Source organism: Andrena cerasifolii, chromosome 4, assembly GCF_050908995.1.
Source record: "Andrena cerasifolii isolate SP2316 chromosome 4, iyAndCera1_principal, whole genome shotgun sequence".
NCBI classification, from domain to species: Eukaryota; Metazoa; Arthropoda; class Insecta; order Hymenoptera; family Andrenidae; genus Andrena; species Andrena cerasifolii.
The window spans coordinates 7,026,789-7,042,197 of record NC_135121.1 but is presented as its reverse complement, the minus strand read 5'-3'; the positions used below and the strand labels follow the sequence as shown (position 1 = coordinate 7,042,197).

General features: G+C 44.8%; 1 protein-coding gene across 1 annotated transcript in view; it reads left to right on the top strand.

Moving 5' to 3' along the window:
* Positions 1-15,409, top strand: part of LOC143367712 (neural cell adhesion molecule 2) — a 258,269-nt gene that overhangs the window by 238,497 nt on the left and 4,363 nt on the right. Inside the window, exons 6-12 of the mRNA XM_076809823.1 lie at positions 4,526-4,677; positions 7,156-7,300; positions 7,408-7,538; positions 9,249-9,408; positions 9,730-10,023; positions 14,037-14,345; positions 15,031-15,357. Coding sequence (XP_076665938.1) covers positions 4,526-4,677; positions 7,156-7,300; positions 7,408-7,538; positions 9,249-9,408; positions 9,730-10,023; positions 14,037-14,345; positions 15,031-15,357 — 1,518 coding nt within the window. The remainder of the gene's footprint in view (positions 1-4,525; positions 4,678-7,155; positions 7,301-7,407; positions 7,539-9,248; positions 9,409-9,729; positions 10,024-14,036; positions 14,346-15,030; positions 15,358-15,409) is intronic.

Genomic DNA, 15,409 nt, shown 5'->3' with positions numbered 1-15,409 from the left:
CGATCACGTACAACAGGTACGCGAATTCGTGCGAGTGCAGATTTGAAGCATTGAAAACTCTTCACTTTGCTTCGCGCGTTCTTCTTGCCTGAGCAGATATTGTCTAGATACGCACGGTCCTATTCTACTTCCCCAGTGGGACGATACAAGTGTCCGATAAGATACAGGCTTGTTCCACTTGCCCATTCTGTTTGCATTAGACAGGGTTGCGTCCTACTTGTCAGGCCACATAGTAGTCTAGCCTACTTACCTAGCCACGCGCTGGTCCGCTCTATTTCCGGCGGCACACTGCTCTCCCCCTTTCATCTGACCACGCAGCGACGCTGCTCGACCGACCGTACACTACCACGATGAAGAATCAACACCGTCTACGTCTCAACCAACCAGCCTCGAATACTCGAGCCAGGAGCCAATTTGCGGGCGGCACTACGCGTATCGCCCGAATTTCCATCTCAGAAGCTTCCGCGTGACCGATCGCCCCACGGCAAAGAATCCACTCGTCAAAAGAGATCGCCTGGCCAGGCGAGCTTTTTACATTTCGCGGCGACGTACGCGAGATGTATTCCGTTTCGTCTGGGCGCTCGATCAGGAGCCAGCCAGACGGCCGCGGGATCAAAGGGCCTGCAGTTTTACGCGCATAGATCACGCGGCTGCTCGTTGTCTCGAATAAATGTGACCAGACTGCCATGTGTTCGCGCAATATTCCCTGTACGCTGAATGGAGAATTTGCGGATCGCTTAGGACACGAGTCGACGCACAGTGGTTCGAGTATACTACATGCTAGCTGGATAAAATTATTTTTTTCACGGTACTGGGTTTATATGGGGTTGAAATTGTAGGACAGTTTATTAGTTCACCAAAAATATCAATAAAATTAAAAATATGACTAATTCGGTAAAGGAAAAGAACAAAACGACAGTAGATATTGTGATTTAAGTATAATTATCAGTTATAACATTATGATTATTCCTGTAATTTCTCAGTTTTCTATGGAATTTTAAATAAAATTTCGAGCCACAGTTGACTCACTTGCCATAAAATGGCTATTAAAACAGTTTTTTACTATATGTTCCACGTCGTTCCGCGCAACAAGAGTTGAATGTACGGAAAGTAAAGACTTTCTAGTTTTTTTTAATCACATGATCGATCTGCAAAAATTTGCAAAAGTATATTTTCTGAATTGATAGCACAGTTGTTATATTTCAGACTCTATACGTATTATAGATTAACTATAACTATAAGTGTGCCTTATAACTATTAATTTCTTGTTAATTACATTGCATTACATTATAGAGTCTGAAATATAACCACAGAAAAAAATTCACAAAACATAGTTTTGCAAATTTTTGCGGATCGATCGTGTGATTCAAAGAACTAGAAAGTCTACACTTTCCGTACATTCAACCCTTGTTGCGTGGAACGACGTGGAACATATAGCAAAATACTGTTTTAATAGCCATTTTATATTAGGTGAGTCAACCGTGGCTGGAATTTTTTTTAAAACTCCACAGAAAACTCAGAAATTACAGGAATAATCATAATGTTGTAACTGATAATTATAGTTAAAGTACAATATTGTCGTTTCGTTCTTTTTCCTTCATTGAATTAGTCATATTTTTATGTTATTGATATATTTAGTGAAATAATAAACTGTGTTTGTTTCTAACAATTTGAACTCCGTATAAACCCAATACCGCGAGAAAATAATTTTGTCCAGCTAGCATGTAGTATGCTCGAACCACTGTGCGACGTCGCAAAGACGAGCAGCAGAGTGGTCCAAGGGGTCGAGAATTGGTTGAAGAGGGCAAAGAGGGGGCTGGAGAATTTTCTGAACAACTCCGGTTCTCCCGCGCCCGCGATCCGGCGCCGATGATGCATCGTTTTATAACACAGGGAATTTGTCAATGTCAATTTTGTCGCGTTGGATACTACACGCCCCTAACACAGTCGCGCGGAAAGAAGGAGCCGCGCTGGGGAAAGAACGGGGAGGAACGTCGTCGGCAGGCGTTTAATTTTCGCCGGGTCTACGGCTATATCGTTCATTTGCAGCGACGACACAACGGGACGAGGATTAATTATGGAAACCCCCTTCCCCCCCGTTTTGTTACGGACAGGCGCTTGTATCGTTGCGTTCTTTGGCCGCGTATATATGTAAATGCAGGGCGGAATTAAATCGTTCCGTGCTGTCCGTGACTGGAAGGATTTCCCATCGCGTCGGTGCGTGGCGTTTCCTTTGTAACCGGACGTAATTACAACGATCGCGAAACGAAAGAACTCTCGCGCGGAGTCGTTGCTTTTAACATTGGCTTTATTAGCTCGAATGCTTTGGCGAGTCGTGTAAGCGAGAAGCGGCGGCGAGGTCCCGACACTCTCGAATTTGTTTAAAAGAGGAAGCGATGCTGTTAAATCCACGTGAAAGGTGGCATCGTGATTTTTGGAGGAGCTTTGCATCGCAAGTAGGGATTGCACAGAGAAGTTTTATGAGATAATTGGGTGTAAAGGTATAGAAGGATAGGTTCTGTTCCCGAATTGAAACACACAATAACGTTCAACGTGAGTCTTTTATTCGGTGACTTATATCTGCTCAAACGTTAAGACTTGTTGAGGTCAGGATGAAGACTGACTTCTGCCGGACGCACAATTTTCCGGCAAGACGCGCGCGGGTAGAAAACTCCTCCTAATTGGTTGACCCGATGCCGATGTCAACCAATCGGTATCGTTCGGACCCCTAAATCGCGCCACCTATTTCGCGCGTCTACGGCGCGCTTCCACCATAGCGGGGGTGAAATTTGGCGGGAGAAATACTTCTGGTAACTCAGCAGGATTTCCCCAGACCCCGAGGTGCGTGACGTGGCCGGTTGCAGGCCGCCGGCCCCGCACCGTGGGCCCTACAGAAACTCAAGGTTTACGATACCCGCAATAACTATTGAGGCCGTAAACGAAAGTCTCTAAGAAAACATGCTTTGTTCAAATCACGAAAAGAACGGAAAGCGGCTTACTCAAAAATAGTTTTGCTGGCGCGCGTGTCATAAACCATGCCGACCATCTGTACGCCAAATGTTCATATTTTGCCGTACCGATGACCGCTACAGGTGCAATGACTGGTTACGATCAAGTGTAAGCGTTACATCGTTGTATTGCATCAAAGGCAACGTCTCGTCGGATAATATGTAGAGCATGACGAAGAGGTTTGCAGCGGAGGAAAAATAATTCAGGACGAGGGGTCAGGATAATCGATAGTTCAGCCTTGGGAACGCAAATAACTGTCCATTTAACATGAAAACAACAACAACGCAAAGGGCAAGGTACGGTCTAATATAGAAGCAGTGATATCTGGTGGAAAATAAAACGATACAGGCCTCCAATCAGGTATTAATAAATGAAAGATGGAAATTCTGAGAAATCATCGAGCTACGTGAAAATATCCTGTTACTGGAATTCGTTTGGTCTGATCAAGCACGGCCCCAGTCTACTTTTTCTGATCATCCATTCTCCCATATTACTCGCCTGACCATATTCTGTCTTATTCTACTTGTTCAACTAACATCGCTTACAGATCTACTTTACACATTAACCCAACCATCATCGCGTTCTCTTTTCTAATTACTTACTGTCCCATTCCCTTTATCTAATCAACCACTTTCGCATTCCCCTTGTCCGTGTAATACCTACCCCACTCCCTCTCGTCTGATTAATAACTGCCCCGCTCTCCGCGTCTGTTTCGACGCTACTTTCTCAATCATACGCTGCCTTAAGCGGGTACAGGACTATTGAAATCTTGAAAAATCAATTTTTTATTATTATTAAGTCTGTAAGTACCATGCTTTGTGAACATTTACAACGATGTTTCGTAAAGAAATTCGAATAATTTGCACTTGAAATTTTAACCGACGCTGTAGAATTCCTTTCCTCTATCGCGTGGAATTTCCGCATCAACATTGGGTGTTTGTAAAACATTTTATAACTGATTAAAGACGATTATTTCCCATAAAAATGTGGAGAAAATTTGATTCGAGTGTAACTTTTACAATTTTTGTTTAAATTCGCCCAGAAAAATTTCACACGATAACTATTAGTGTAGAAATTACTCACTCCAAAGCATTTTATGCGCCACGCGGGACCATCTTTAGCTTCAAATAGCTTGAATAACTTTCAACATTCTGACAATTTTTTAATTTTACATTACTTGTAAAAACGTACATAAAAAACTGTGAAAAATGCCTGTATGGTGATTATTTGGTATCTAAGCAATCCAACCGGCAAGAAACCGTCGATTTCAGTCGTTCAATAGTCCTACACCCCCTTAATCCACGTGTCTGTCCAAGGCTCCCCACGCTCATCCACGTACTGTCCCATTCTCCTTGCAAACCCAGACACTACTCTACTTCCTCCGCTCACGCAGTCATCAGAAACAAAGCTCCTCAATCATGTTCTTACTTAACCAGTCAACGCAGAAGCCATGAATCCATCCCCCAATCTCCTAACCCAGACCAACAGCAGACTGACGCCACAAATAAACTTGCAGTTAGCCCACTGGACGTGAAGATAATCGGGTCGAATCAGCCTCTGTCAGCGGGCAAGAGGTACGACCTGGTCTGCACCACATCTGGCTCCAGGCCTCCAGCCACGGTAACCTGGTGGAGAAACAGCCAACGTTTGGTAGAGTCCAAGGAGACCGTAAGTAGACACTTCAGAACGATACTGTACAAGCCATCCAGTGGTGGAAAGGCATTGCTCTGGTTGCTCCCTGGCCGAGCGTGAATCGAATTCGCTTTAAACCAGCGAAATGTCTTGTGGCTAAAATGTACACCGTGGTACTCATGAGTATTAGAACAACTACTCTGTTGAATCATTGTGAGACACGTGGGAAGTTTACTAAGGAACTCTAAGAAATTTATTTGGCGTTTTAAATTAAAAGCAGTGAAAAGAATCCAGTCTGCACCAAACATTAAATTTCGTAGGAATATAGCAGGTGTCCTAATAATTATGAACGAGGTGAATCGAGGAATCTTTATTCCCCCATTAATTATTTTAATCTTAGTCGTTATTCATTTATTTTTTTACATTTAAAAGGCTCGAATAATCCACTAGGTACAAGAAGAAATAGATACAAAATTCCATTTCATCTATATTTTACAATTAAAGACGTATTAGGATTTACATGAATTTTTTTCATTCACTTTTTAATTATTATACAGTATCCTTATATTTTAGGAGACCCCGATAATTTCATTTACACAAATCAGATCCACGAGCACCAAAGACTAAGTATGTACTGTCTCGTTCCTCTGGACCGCTCGCGTGAAAGGTAACGAAGGTGCCAAAGCGATTCGCTAATTCATAACCCTAGGTCAACGCGGCCCCTTGAAGGAGCCGTAAAACCAGCTACCCCCGCAGTTGCGTGTTGCGACGCGAGCACCGCGCGCGTCCTCGTGCTGCGCTGGCGATAGCGTGCCAGGATATCGTTATCAAGGCTTAAGCCACGCTGAAAGCGCCATTAGACGGCGAATAATTTAAATCGAAGCAACCCAGTGACGTGATAACGCCGCCCCCGGCCGACGTGACCAGGCGCGCGCTCTCGTTACTCGGCCGCAATTAAGGCTAATTTGTGCGTATCCTCGGCGATACGACGCGGTTAATCGGAGCTAGGACGAGTGGCCCTGCGGCGGGAAAAACAGTGACGAGATCGCGGGGATTCGAGGGTTTAAAGAGCAGTTAGCGGTATCGAGTTAGTTGGATCAGCGATTCGAGCTTCCGCAGCGAAGTTCGGGGGTGTTGATCAACGGTAATTGGAATGTTAAGAAGCTCCCTGATCGCGCGTTTCATTCACCGATGATCGTCGAGGTTCTTTCATCGAGCGGCTGAGAAGGGACGGCTGGAGTTGGCCGGTAGCTCTATGGCGATCGTGAAGCCTAAATTTCGCGGTGAACGTTCTAATTGAAAGTTTGATCGGCGCTTAAGCCTCGCGCCAATGGGACGGGGCCTGGTAATAGGGGAGAGCTGTCGGTTCGTGGCTGGTATATCGACGCAGCGGATGAAGGGCTTCTGAAAAATTCACGTCGACAATATTTCTCGGGAACGGCTGTCGATTCGGGCGGAGAGCATTCGGTGGACGGGGGGCGCGAGCGTGCGAGGGCGGAAGCGTGACGGGGAGAAGGGAAACTTTCCAAACTGCAAGATTACAGGAAGAGGAAAAAGAAGCAGACGAAGAAGAAGAAGAAGAACGATCTCGTTTCCTCCGACGTTCCCCTATAGATTATAGTTCGCCTGCCGTATATATCCTTGCGCCTCGTTCTCTTTTGTTTAACTTTCTTATATAAGCGGCTGGGCAAAGTCTTACGGAACGAGGCGTATCGGCTGCGGGAACAATATTTTCTCTGTGTCCCTCCTCCCCCTCGCTGTCTCAATCTCCACCCGGCTCAAATATTTACATCTTGATTAAGTAACGCGCTAACGCGAAAGAAAGCCGCCCGCGAGGAATTAAAATTTATAATTTACAAGCGAGCCAACGGAGGGGCTAATGCGGAACCGTGGTGGAATTAACGGTTTGCTTGCCGAGGCGGGCGAACGGGATAACCTAAGTGGGAAGCCGCGTAATTCAGATATCGAGGGGAGGTGTGGGAGGGGAAAAAAGGGAGCGAAGGGACGTTTGCTTTCTTGGTAGGAAGCAGCGCTGGGGCGTCGGAGAGAAACTTGGCAATTTCGCTGAGATCCCTGTGGAAACTCGCCCTTCGATACATCCATGGTTAATGGTAACATATCGCTGTATTATCGTCGGAAACGGTAATGGGAAAAAACTGTGGGGGAAGTTTCGTAGTTTCTCTTGGCGATAAATCGCGGGATTCGCTCTTCTTCTGGACGTTGCTCGTATGAAAGCTCGGTGCTAATCGAAGCGATTAAACGAGTTGGACGCGAAGTCGTACTCGTTGGAGCTAGTCTCTGTGTTTCTGTTTATGAGAATTCCGAAGGGATGATATTGGGGGAGGAGTTTAAAGATGGTATAGGATGAGAGAGAGAGTTGTGGTCTAGGTTTGGTATGTGTAGCCACGGGATACGCGGGAGTCGGTGTTTTTATATCGAGTTTGTAAGATCGAAAGTGAAAGGAGAAAGATAGCTGGGAAAACTGGAGGCGAAGTCGTCGTAATTTTGTTACAGACTTCCAGCGATGAGAACACGACCACTAGTATCCTGTCTTTCATGGCGACCAAGGCAGATGCTGGCAGACACTTGTCGTGTCGGGCTGAAAATCCAATCATGGGAACCGAGCCGATTGAGGACGGCTGGATCCTCGAGATACAGTGTAAGCGTATTAAATACACACTCGGGAGCCTCTTACTGGACAAATGGCCGATCGATCTGTCACGATTATTCATCGCTCCGCGACTTATTGACGTTTTCGATTTACAGACACGCCGGAAACACGGATACAGCTGGGCACGTCGTTGAATCCCAACGAGATACGCGAGGGCACAGATGTGTACTTTGACTGTTTGATTCATGCTGAGCCTACTGTCTACAAGGTGGAGTGGCGACATTTGGTGAGTATACAGTAATTTTCTAGCGCAGAGAATCGGCCACAGAAGAGGGATAACTTGCGGCTCGGTTAGGCTAGAATTTAGGTAGCTCGGAACTCGGATAGCTTAGAATTTGGATAGTTAAAAATCTGCAAAGCTTAGAATTTCGATGGCTTAGAATTTGGAGTGTTCAAAATCTGGATAGCTTAGAATTTAAATAAGTCAGAATCTGGATAACTTAGAATCCCGATATCTTAAAATTTTGGTATCTTAGAATTTGGATAGCTTAGAATTTGCATAGTTCAGAATTTGGATAACTTAGAATCTTGATAGCTTAAAATTTTTATAGTTTAGAGTTTGGATAGTTCAAAATCTGGATAGCTTAGAATTTAAATAAGTCAGAATCTGGATAACTTAGAATCCCGATATCTTAAAATTTTGGTATCTTAGAATTTGGATAGCTTAGAATTTGCATGGTTCAGAATTTGGATAACTTAGAATCTTGATAGCTTAAAATTTTGATAGCTTAGAATTTGCATAGCTTAGAATTTGGATAGCTTAGAATTTGGATAGTTCAAAATCTGGATAGCTTAGAATTTGGATAGTTCAAAATCTGGGTAGCTTGGAATTTAAATAAGTCAGAATCTGGATAACTTAGAATCCCGATAACTTTAAATTTTGGTATCTTAGAAATTGGATAGCTTAGAATGTGCATAGTTCAGAATTTGGATAACATAGAATCTCAATACTTATAATTTTGATAGCTTAGAATTTGGAGAGCTTAGAATTTGGATAGTTTAAAATCTGGATAGCATAGAATTTAAATAAGTCAGAATCTGTATAACTTAGAATCCCAGTATCTTAAAATTTTGGTATCTTAGAATTTGGATAGCTTAGAATTTCTATAACTCAGAATCTCGATAGCTTAAAATTTCGATGGCTTAGAATTTGGATAGTTCATAATCTGGATAAATCAAAACTTCAATAGCTCAGAATCTGGATAGCCTAGACTTATCAATATCTCAAAACTTCGATTGCTTAAAATGTAGACCCCTTAGAACTTAAACAGCTGAGAATGTGAACATTTCAGACCCCGAATAACTGAATCATGGCACAGCTTAGAATGTAGATAGCCCAGGACCTCTGCAACTCGACACTTCGATACTTCCCATCCCTTGATCACCTGATCTGTCAAAAACTGACAAAGTGACTTCGCATCGAAGCACGCCCATTCATGTCCGCAACCAATTTAAAAGAAGCTTGTTTCCTGTGGATCAAGAAGTTTCCAAAATGGCCCATTTCCAAGGTGTACCAGATCCCGAAAAGTTCACCGGTTACGAGGCTGCGTGCTGCCGTCGCGAGTGTGTTGGAAAGAAACCGGGAGAACGCGGTGCCGGCCGTGTATTAGTATAAAAAGGCAAACAAACTTCCAGCGAACAAGGTATTCAAAGTTTCGTAATAAGTTCGATCGTGTAGGCGAAGTCTCTTTATCTTGCTGCACCTTCGTACGGGCAGAATGAAAGGCTGTACATGCACTTGTACATAGGCGTGTGTACATATTTCCCAAGGGCTGCAGAATTCGCCAGCAGCGCTCCGCGCTTGCCCGAGAACGGGACTTCAGGATAATCCTAAGAAACGCATAATTCAGCGGCGATGTTTACGAGGAAATTGAAGATGACTCCAAGTGGGACGAACGTATGTATTCAAAGGCGCATTGATTGCCCTCTGTTCCAGAGCAAAACCCTCCACCACAACATCACGCAGGGCATCATAATCAGCAATCAGAGCCTAGTGCTGCAAGGCGTCGACCGTAAAAGCGCAGGCAATTACACTTGCGTCGGGTACAACACGGAAGGCGACGGCGAAAGCTCACCGTTCTACTTAAACGTGATGTGTACGTGTCACCGCTTTGAATAAATGATCAGACACTCTCCTCCTGCGATCTCTGAAGCGACTCAGTCGGTTGCATTGGCTCTTCGTGTAACTTTATTCAAATTTCACGCGCAATACCCTCGCTTCGCTAGTAAAACAACCACTACGATCGGAACACTCGAAAGAAACACGAAGCGTAGATCTTTACCGCCATATTCCACGGCAATTACATCCCCCTACCTTTCCCTCGCAGGATTAGAAATTTCTTTTAAAAAAAACCACTCGAACTGAATATTATCCCTTCGCTTGAATGAAATTCCTACGACTGGAATCGTGATTGCAGTCGCGCCCACCTGCAAACTGAACCAGACGAAGGTCCACGGGGTGGCGAAGCAAGAAAAGGCAAACATATCGTGCCAAGTGGACGCGAACCCGCCAGAGGTGAAGTTCCGATGGACCTTCAACAATTCCGCCGAGAGTATCGACGTGGCCGCCGGTCATATCGCCAGGGCTGGCACATCCTCGATCGTCTCATACACGCCCATGACTGAATTGGATTACGGCACGTTGCTGTGCTGGGCGACCAATCAAATTGGAGATCAACAAGTGCCCTGCGTCTATCACATCATACCGGCCGGTGAGGTATCTTTATGGTGGTAATTCGATCATGGAAATTCCTGTCGACCGTGAAACCTCGTGCTCGTATAATACTCCGCGCGACCAGATAGCTCGTAGTCTGGCGAGCACGATGGAACATCCTGCGTCGCGGCTAGATATTTCTGTCACTTCCAGGGGCTCTTTCGATCGTCCGATTAATATCGAAACACTTAAGGATGAACTTCAGTGACAATCTTAGCCAAAAATTAATCCACTTCCGAGATATTAAAAAGGCTTTTTCCTGCGATGAAAACCAGTCAGAAATGGCAATGGTGTATTTTTATTGCAAATTCAGTTGAATTCGCACTTATTTTTTATCGTATTTTGCCAATTTATCGAATACTTGATGATTTATCATTAACTTATTTGATGGAATGTACCTGAAATGCAACTGCTAGAAATTAAATATTCAAACTATAATTTTCCTTTTTACTTGTATGAAAAGCAGTGGATAGTGTGTCAATGTGTTGTATTTGGTGAGTGTTGATCATATATATCTTAATTATATTAATAAAACTCTTATATATACATAATCTTCGTGAGTCGGAAAAACCTTGTGATCGTGGCAACGCAGCTCGATGAGAAAATATTCTCGTGCAGTAGTTGGTAGTACTCGCGAGGTTCAATCGTGTTCAATCGCGTCGCGCGTGTGTCGCATAACTTACAATTTTTGTTGGCATTTTACGCGATACACAAAGCACAATCAGCTAAATGAATATAAATATAAATAAAATACTATTAATGAAAATATTGTTATATCAATTTTTTTAATTTCTTGCGTAGGAATTTGCCCGTTTCATAATATTATCTTTACTCCTTTTTTATTAACATATAAAATTCATAATTCAAAAATTTGTCGAACTTTGTTTAACTCTCTAAGGCCTAGACCCTTGAATCCTTATTTGAAAAGTTAAAAATAGACAGGTGATCAAATTTTACGCACTTTTAAAATGAGTATTTTCTGGCGCAACTCTGCGAGTTAGAAGGTTAAAAATAAATTGTGCTTCATTTTTCCCACAAATACACTATTGCCATTTCATCTGGTTTATATATATTCCAAGGAAATTTTCTACTTTTTGACAAAAGATGAATATGAAAATTATATTCGTATGTCTATATACTGATAATTACGCAGTTTCGTTAAAAATCGCAGACACTGCCACGAGTATGGAACAAAACGCAGTAATGTGTTTAAAATATTCCCGCCTCCAGAGCTGATTGCGGCGTTGCCGCACTTTCACAGTTATTCAGCTGACAATCCAAGAAAAACCACTTTTCCGTGTCGTTTTCTTTCATTTATTCAAAAACCATCGAATGAATTGTCCGGAATTTTTGTGACAATTTTGTTCAGTGTTTGATCTTTCTGTGCACAAGATTTAAAAAACTTTGGCCTATTATTTCACTCTCAATTTTGTAGTTATATTCTCAATATTGCGTTTCCCATAAGAATACATGTTAAATTGAAAGTTAAATAATTTGAAAACTACCGAATCAATTTTTCTTAAATTTTGCGGAGGGTTTTACTATTGCCCAAAGATTGATGCCTCCAATTTTCAAAGATTTTCGCTTATTTTGAATGTTACTGAAGTTCATCCTTAAGGTGGTCGTTCATTTTGCGGAGAATTCAATTCGCGGCGCGCCCGTTGGAAGTGAACTATCAGAAATTTCGGGAAATAATCGAGTAGCGATTGGTTCCTCAGTCGGTTGATTGCTACGGGATTAACTCGTTCTGCTCTACTTGGCTGACCAGATGCATGTCTATTCTACTTGGCTGGCCAGATGCAGCTCTATTCTAGTCTACCTAATCAATGTATTGTTCTACGGATAATCATAGTCTTCCTCTACTCCATTGTATTCTACCGCGTCTGACAAATCGTTGACTCGTACTACTAGCATTTGCTGTACTCCTGAGCCACAGCCTACAGACTTTATTAATTCACCAACGCGACTCTTCACGCGAAGAGAGGAGAGTGACACCGAAGTTATTTACGAATTGATTGACACTTCTCCTCGGAATACGACAATCCTAGAATTTAGGGCAACCTAAGACACGGTTGCTTCGGATATGCCACAGCTAGAAATTACACACGCGAAACATCGACAGGTGAAAATAGTAGATTGCAATTTATAAAAAGGAGATTCTCGCGGCACTGTGCTGACTTTGCGCTACGCTGACTTTTCCGAATCGTGGAGTTCGGGGATTAAAACGGAAATTCGTTAGGACATATACGCGTATGCCTACATGCTCGCGCGCGTCGACGGCCCTTTTCCGTAACAAGCATCCCCATTGAGCCACCGAAACGATCCAATTGTTACAGTGGCAAAGGGCTGGGGCATTCTAAAGCCACGCAAAAGCCCGCGCGAAAGTCCGGAATTTTCATTGCTCGTAAAGTACTGGATATATATATAATCGAACAACCTAACAACCATTCGCGCAATTTCCTCTGCCCAGTCGAATATAAAACGCTCCCTCCCGCCTTTCCTCGCATGAAAATTCATAAAGGAGCTTCGCTGACGCTCGCGTACCTTGCATCCACAAACGGAGACGCTCGCGTGCTTCTACGAAGAAGCCATTTACCATTCACTTCGAAATTCCAATGGGAATTTAGCCACTGTCCTCGGAGCGTAAAATCAACGTGCAAATCCTGCGTTCGCGAGGCATTTTGTAGAATCAGAGGCTAGGAATGATGAGATGAAAAATCATCAACGGCTGATTAAGGCAAGCGTTCGTTGCGGTTTCTCTGTTTGGTGGTTACGAACGCAGCAGATGTTTCTCGCATCCCCCTTTGACGCACTTGTTGTCATTCGCGTTTCCACTGACGCGGCGTGCTGTTTTTCTTCTTTAACATTCAAATTACTCTTCAACGAGAGGGCGAAGCGGTGTGCGCCGCTGGATGCTGGCTCTGGATGAAAATTCGCGTTCTATCCGCGGTGTATACGCATTCGGATTCGAGATTCCTTCGCGAGGGTTTGTGTGGGTGTCACATCGGTATCGCTGATGAGACGTGAAATTGAAAAGTTTCAGCGCTTGGAAGTTCCAGTTCGCGAAGCACGATGGAAAGTGTAGGATATTAATAAAGTAGTTGCGGAGAAACTTTTTGTTTCTCGCTGCACACTGTGACTTTATTACCGGCAGTCATTTATATTACTCGGCAATTTTAAAGGGCAAACGCCAAAAGCTCCGCCGAGCAAGTTTAAAGGGGAGCCCCTCCGCTCCCTCGGCCGCGCTGCTCCCAATGGAACAAAACGCGATTCTAGTTGCACCCCCAGCGGGCGAAACTTAAATCGCTCTCCTCTTTGCTGTTTTTAATGGAAACGAAATTATTCCTCGTTACGACGCCGGTACACGGCCTGCGCCTTTTTTTACTTCCAATTGTTTTCCATTACAGAAGAGTGTGTCTCTTCCTTCGCCCTACTTACCGGTATGAAGTATCTTCAACGCAGCGGCTTTTTATTGCGACGGTAATGCTTTCATCCTTCGTCCTGTCGCTCCTGTGAATTGTTAAATGGCATTTCAGTTGCTTTGGAGAAGCTTGCTCGGAATTATTGCCCGACGATCGCGGACGATTATTATCACGGGCCCGGTGGAGCAGATGGGATTAAATACGAAGAGCAGGGTCGCGAGTAATCGCGTCGAAATTTCTTTGAATTTTCCATTATTTACAAGAGCATAAAGCCGCCCGAGAACGGAGATCAGAGTGACCAAACCTTCCCTCGAAAACGATCCTTAACTTCACCAAAGCCGACCTCGTCTCGAATTTCCACGGCGGAGAGACTTCAACTTTAATCTGCCCCGCTGACAAGAAATTTCCAGTTGTCCCTGATAATGCCACCCGTTCTAATCCCAATCTCCAAGTTCTTCCTGCACCTTGGTCTCCGACAGAGATACCCCCGATGTTCAATTGCATTTTCGAAGCGCCGCTTGCGCAAAAGCCCCCTTATCGCGCCACTGGGTGCACTATTCGAATCGTCAACTTATCATTGCGGCGGCAGGTCGGCCGGACATGGTCCACAACTGCACCACCTCGAACACGTCGACGAACTCGTTCTCGGTGCGATGCGCGGAAGGGTTCAACGGCGGTTTACCGCAGTCCTTCCTGCTGGAGGTCAGGGAGAGCAACAGCCAGGAACTGCGTGCGAACCTGACGTCCCCGGTGCCGCGTTTCAGCGTCAGTCACCTGGACTCTGGTGCCCTTTACCAAGCTTGCATCTACGCCTACAACGATAAAGGGCGCAGCGAGGCGATGGTGGTGCTAGCTGGAACCCTCAGGCTGCCTGAAAAACAATTAACATCCGAGTCAGGTAAATGCGCGCTCCTCTATCTCTCTATATCTATCCCAACCCCTCTCTCTCTCTCTCTCTCTTTGCCACCTGGAAACAAGCAACACAGACGCGAGCGGAACGAGCAACTGGAACCGCGAAACGAGCTTTCAACCAATTGCATTACCTAAAAGGACAGAGGAGGGTGGTAGAGTGGGTACGGCGAAGAGGTTGGATATTCTGATTCGCAATTGTGACGAGATCTTTGTTTGCGAAGCAATTCATCGGTCCCCGTTTGCAACGAAATTGTTCCATTGTACCGGTAAAGTGATTAACTCCTGGTCATCCCCTCCAGTATCGACGAAAGTGACTCTACATTTGTTGGAATTAATCGCGACCCTCCCCCGCGGTGCCCTTTGATGCCGGGAGACTGGAAGAACAAACGTCCGTTCGTCCTACCCCTCGGGCGATGGATGCGTTCCGAATCGTACGTTGGGTCGGAAAGTTCAGCGCACCGGGATTTCAGGGGAGGGGGAACGTTCTGGTATCAAATGGATGTGGATTTTCGCGTGGCGGGGGCGGCTCCTTTCTCCGGACGTGCTTTACAAAATACAGATGTTACGGAGAGCGGCTGTTTCCAATATTCTGATTCGCGGGATCGATGGGAACGCGAGGAGCACGCTGAGCCTCGAGTACCTTACTTATTGTCGTTCAACGTTCATTCCAGAGAGACCGAGGCAGAATATCAGACTGATGCCGATGCTGAGCGTGATGATCGGCGTGGTGACCGCGCTGATCATAGTCGCGGCGATCGTGATGGTCGTGCTCAGAATTCAGCACACGCAGGTGGACGAGCAGACCAAGTCGCAAATGGAGGATCACGGTAAACAGACCAAGGCGGTCCCTATCCAAAGGGAGCTGAGGTTCCGCGAGGGAAGCAGCCTGCTCTCGGACGAGAAACACCCCACCAGCCCCTTCAGGAAGCTCGAGAGCAGCGGTGACATAAGCGAAAACGACGAGAAGAACCCGGACATCATACCTCAGCAAATCACCGGTTCGTCTGTTTTCATAATTCATTGAACGCTACGCGACTCGAATGCTGCTCC